Raw genomic sequence first — 5,638 nt, forward strand, 5'->3', positions numbered from 1 at the left:
GGGTTGGAGAGAGGGGGTAAAGGAGGTTTTGTGGGCAAGGGGCTTGGACTTCCAGCAAGCGTGCGTGAGCGTGTTAGATAGGAGTGAATGGAGACGAATGGTACTTGGGACCTGACGATCTGTTGGAATGTGAGCAGGGTAATATTTAGTGAAGGGATTCAGGGAAACCGGTTATTTTCATATAGTCGGACTTGAGTCCTGGAAATGGGAAGTACAGTGCCTGCACTTTAAAGGAGGGGTTTGGGATATTGGCAGTTTGGAGGGATATGTTGTGTATCTTTATATGTGTATGCTTCTAAACTGTTGTATTCTGAGCACCTCTGCAAAAACAGTGATAATGTGTGAGTGTGGTGAAAGTGTTGAATGATGAAAGTATTTTCTTTTTGGGGATTTTCTTTCTTTTTTGGGTCACCCTGCCTCGGTGGGAGACGGCCGACTTGTTGAAAAAAAATTATATATATATATATATATATATATATATATATATATATATATATATATATATATATTATATATATATATATATATATTCCTTCTTCTGGTACTCTCCCTCCTTTTTTTTGAGTACTCTTCCTCTCCCTTCAGGCAATATTTCCTCCTTCAGGTGCTCTGTCTCCTTCCTCAGACACTTTTATATTTCAGGGCAAGGAGAGAGCCTTCTGCTATACCCTTCTTATCTCAACTACTAGAAGCAAGTTGTAGCCTGACCGAAGTTAATCCCTATAAGCAGACAGTTTTGATGTGGACTGTTTTCTGCCTTCTCGTGTATTCCCATATTTTCCTTACCTAACATCATTTATTTCCATGTAATCCCACAGGCTCTGTTTCGCTCCGTAGCCATGATGGTTCCAGACTACGGTCTCATTGCAGAAATCTCACTCTATTCGTTCGGATTCGTGGCAGCGCGAAGTATGTCCCGGAAGATTGTGGCCACATACAGGCTGTGTTCCGAGCAGCTCTCAGCCCAGCCCCACTACGATTACGGTCAGTAATGTTGTTGCTCCCTCTTACTGGAATATGAGACGAATTTGTCACAGTACTATGACTGGAAAAATTCACAACTAACCAATAAACTGTAGATGAAAATTGGAAGACGTTTCTGTTCTGGATGGGCCAACACATCGTTCAGTTTTCATTCCCATTTTGTGGGTTAGTTGTAAAAAAACAGTATTTATACAGAGAGGTGTATTTTACTTTATACACTGAAAATTTACATTGGTCCATGTTGTCAGGATACAAGTACATTGCAACCTTAATGGCCCTTATGTAGTTAATAGGCATTAAACTTAACAAATTAACTGCTCTTACACTCTGTATTACTCAGTGGAGCTGAAGAACAAATCGACCGTGAAGACTACATTGTTATGGATTTTTTAAGAGGTATTCTTAGTTTAGTAACATTGAAATTTGTTAAAAAAATGAAACTGCAAGACAAATACTATTATGTGTGAATCCACATCCACCCTCAATACCTGGTCTAGCAATATCCATCTCTACCCAAGTGCTGGTAACTCCAGCTCTGCTGGTCTGAAAACTTTGAAGGTGTCGTACCTACTACACCTTGCTGAAGTTTCCCAGCTCAGGCTGACAAGCTCAAGATCAAGAGAGTATAGGTAAGATCCTTGTGGGATGAGCGGGGAAGTGGGGATAGTGGAAGAGTAGGTTGGTGAGGAAGGTTAAGAATGGAAGGGTTAGTACCAGGGCTTAACCCAGTAGCTGATCAGGCCGACAGAATTTATCACTTAACGTATGAAACCCATCTAGGGTGATGGAATATGTCAAGGAAATGTAGTTAGCTTTTATTCCTACTTGAGTTAGTATGTATGGAGCAGGGCAGCAGCTGGCTTTTGATCTGCCCAATGTTTCAAAAACCTCTGAAGCATACGCTTTCTCTTAGTAGGTACTTTCTGTAGCACCCCATACCCACGTGAATAAATGGTTAAGAAGACCGACAAATTGATAAATGAGACACTTGTGCAACATTTATCACTTGTGGAACATGATGAAGATTGATAAAGTGAACACGTCGACTCCAGGCTGAAGGAATGATTACCTCAAACTTCTCATCTTTCACCTTTCTCAGTATTGGACTGAAGAAACCAATGGCTGGCGAAACGTTTCTAGAATAAAGGTACCCAAATGATGCACATACCCATGCCCATTTTTTCTTACATAACATGAAGCGTTCTCTGTCATCTTTCCGCAGGCATGAGGACGGTAAAGGCCGTGCTGATCGCTGCGGGGACACTGAAGCTCAAGTACCCTGACATGGAGGAGTCCGTGCTGGTGCTCAGGTGAGCCACATCTCATAAATTCACCACACTTAAGAATATACATAACTTTTAATAGATGTGTTAGGAGCTAGAGCAGCTGAGCGGTTATAGTGATAGAAAAGCTTTTTAGTACATGTTTTAAGACACATGTACAATAGTTTGGTATCTTTATTATTGGAACGTTTCTCCTACACAGTAGGTTTCTTCTGTAACTGTTGTACATGTGTCTTAATCATCAACTTGTCGATATTTTATACTATTTTTCAACATAACATTAATATTGTTTAATTCATGTTAAGCGCTAAACCTATGTAGGTCATTCAGTGCAAGGCGTGGTGGAGGCTTGATCCTCCGTCTGCTGAAAGCGAAACAAACGTTCTTTCTTTTTATACTCGCCTATGTGTACTATTTTTGTATTATTTAAATTTAAGAAAGCCGGTTGACTTTTGTAAAAATAAAGAACAGAAATATTAATGCACTATACTATTTTTGTAGAGAGCATTTTAACATCAGGATCTTTTTAGTTAAGAAGCGAGATAAATGAGAAGTTACACCATTTTTAATGATTTGATAAATGTGAATTACCCCAGTTTCTTAAGCAACAGTTGTGATAATATATCTGCTTGTACAGTACCAGGAATGCTACAAGAGAAGATTCAGACCTTTCTTCTCTCGGCAGATCAATTCGTGACGTGAACTTACCGAAATTCCTCGCCCACGACCTTCCACTATTCGAGGTGAGTGACTACTGCTGTCCTAACCAACCAGGTTGGCAGGCCGCGTACCCTAAATCTCCTACTCGATTGGTAGCGCACTCAGCTCACACACTGGTCCGGGGTTCGATCCCCGGTACAGGTGAAAACATTAGGAAGTGTTTCCTTAAGACCTGTTATCCATGTTCCCCTATCAGTAAATTAGGTACCTGGGGTGTTAGTCGACTGGTGTGTTGCATCTTGGAGACAAAATTAACCCAGTTCGCCCGAAATGCTCTGCATAACAAGGGGCTTTCTATACAGTAGTATGTAATTGATGTACTTGTAGAAATAAAGATTATTATCATTATTATTTTATTTTATTATTATTATTATAATTATTATTATTATATTATTATTATAAATGTCCTCAATAAATCCCCTGCATGGGAACGTCATCAGTAATGTTTTCTTGTAACTGTAGCTGGGTGTATATCCCATCTTGTTGACACTATATCATTACTTACTAGAATCAGCACCTCTCCTTGAACGAAACGTCGTCTGTATTAAGATTTGTGCTACGTGTGTTTGTATCACCCACCAACCAAGCTTTAGTTGACCTGGGTGTATCTTTTACATAAAGATTATTTATTATAATCAAAAAGAAGCGCTAAGCCACAAGGGCTATGCAGCTTTTACATAAAGAAAGGCAGCAATGCTCTGTATAAATTTGATTTTGTTTAAAACAGAACGAAGTCAAATATAAACAGACAACAATACTGCACAACTATTACCCTCTGGTATGCTGATAGTCATTATTATTATTATTATTAGTAGTAGTAGTAGTAGTAGTAGCAGAAGTAGTAGTATTAATAATAATAGTATTATTATTATTATTATTGGGAAGAGCTACGCTTTTATAAGGGTTATACAGCATCTTGAAAATGAGAGGTTATCGGATTTGATCCGATGAAGTACAGAATAGCTCTCATCCCTTGGATCATGAGCACTTGAAGGGCATGAGAAGATATATTGTCCGCTCATTGTTTTCACCTGGCGTCACCTTACAGGCGCACTAGCACCCTGCTTCACCTTACAGGGCATCATCGCGGACCTGTTCCCCGGCGTTGTGTTGCCAGAGCCGGACTACACATACCTGCGCCGGGCAGTGAGGGAGGTGTGCGCCGGCGCGGGGCTGCGAGCCAATGACTACTTCATGGACAAGGTTCAGCAGGTGTATGAGACGATGCGGGTGAGGCACGGCTTCATGCTCATCGGTAACCCTATCGGGGGCAAGACGGTCGCTCTCAGGACACTAGCCAAGGCTCTGGCCATCATGAACGACCGGGTGTGTGGGGTGTACTATCCTCCATCTTTTAATAAATATCTCCGTCATTTCCTAATTATCCCCATTATTATCTCCATCACTTACTAATTATCTCCATCATTTACTAATCATCTCCATCATTTACTAATTATCCCCATTACTAATCTCCATTTACTAAATATCTCCATCATTTACTAATTATCTCCATTTACTAGGTATCTCCAGTTACTAAATATATCAGTCATTTACTAATTATCTCCATCACTTACTAAATATCTCCATCAGCACCACCACCACCACTTGCCTGATGGTCACTATCTCCCTCATTTACTAATTATCTCCACTTACTAAATATCTCCATAATTTAACATCTGCCTCCATCTTTTACTAAATATCTCCATCATTTACTAACCTACCTCATTTACTAACTGAATTCATCCTTTTGTACCTTTCATCATCTCTCGGCAATCCCACTGCCTATCCCCGACCCTAATTATCCATATCTATATCCTTCACCATCACTCGTCACTCCTCACTAATAGTAACTTCAGCTCTGCTGGACTGATATCTTTCAAGTAATTATAGGAGATGAACTTTTAATGGAATACCTTGACGATGTCCTTATTGTCCCACTGGAATCTCTCAGCTCTGGAAAAAGACTCAAATGCGATTCTTTGCTGACAACGTTTCGCCTGTTTGTGACTTGATAAATTCCACTGTGTGGGCAAAATGTTGTGTTGCATGTGTCTCTTTTTCCATCGTGTCGGTACTGTATACAGTTTCTCTCTTAGCTAACAGATATCAACACTGCCTGTAACCCATCCTGTGGGATGAAATACGACAGGTAAACATTGCTTGATTTTGTTCCCATTGTGTATCATATAGAATAAGGTAGTAGCACATTGCTGATGTGTCCAGTTTTGCTAAACGAAAAATGAAAAAAAAAAACTCACCGTGGTTCGTCAGGGTGAAGGTGAGAACCGGGTGCAGGTGTGTGTGATCAACCCGAAGGCTGTGACGGTGGGTCAGCTGTATGGTCAGTTCGACCCGACCTCCCACGAGTGGTCAGACGGAGTCCTGGCCGTCAACTTCCGCAAGTTTGCCGTCTCTTCCTCACCCGACAGGTATATATTTTTTTGTGTATGTGTATTTCATGAGATTCTGTTCAACCCTCAGCCTCCCTGGCTAGGAGAGTAGCGCCTCTTTCTGACGATTAGCTGACGATGGATCGAGCCTCGACTACGCCTTCAGCTGACTGGCCCACACAAGTTTAGTGGTTCACATCAACAAAAAAATCACTTTACGATATGGCAAAAAAATATGTATATTGCGAAAGGTATATTTCT

General features: G+C 40.6%; 1 protein-coding gene across 1 annotated transcript in view; it reads left to right on the forward strand.

The window, feature by feature from the left end:
- LOC138851901 (dynein axonemal heavy chain 7-like) overlaps positions 1-5,416 on the forward strand; it is a gene marked incomplete at its 3' end in the record, with an annotated part of 14,191 nt that extends 8,775 nt beyond the window's left edge. Inside the window, exons 6-10 of the mRNA XM_070081427.1 lie at positions 819-984; positions 2,207-2,294; positions 2,953-3,010; positions 4,065-4,313; positions 5,259-5,416. Coding sequence (XP_069937528.1) covers positions 819-984; positions 2,207-2,294; positions 2,953-3,010; positions 4,065-4,313; positions 5,259-5,416 — 719 coding nt within the window. The remainder of the gene's footprint in view (positions 1-818; positions 985-2,206; positions 2,295-2,952; positions 3,011-4,064; positions 4,314-5,258) is intronic.
- Positions 5,417-5,638: the final 222 nt, after the last annotated feature.

The sequence above is a fragment of the Cherax quadricarinatus genome, unplaced genomic scaffold (genome assembly GCF_038502225.1).
Source record: "Cherax quadricarinatus isolate ZL_2023a unplaced genomic scaffold, ASM3850222v1 Contig2698, whole genome shotgun sequence".
Classification (NCBI taxonomy): domain Eukaryota; kingdom Metazoa; phylum Arthropoda; class Malacostraca; order Decapoda; family Parastacidae; genus Cherax; species Cherax quadricarinatus.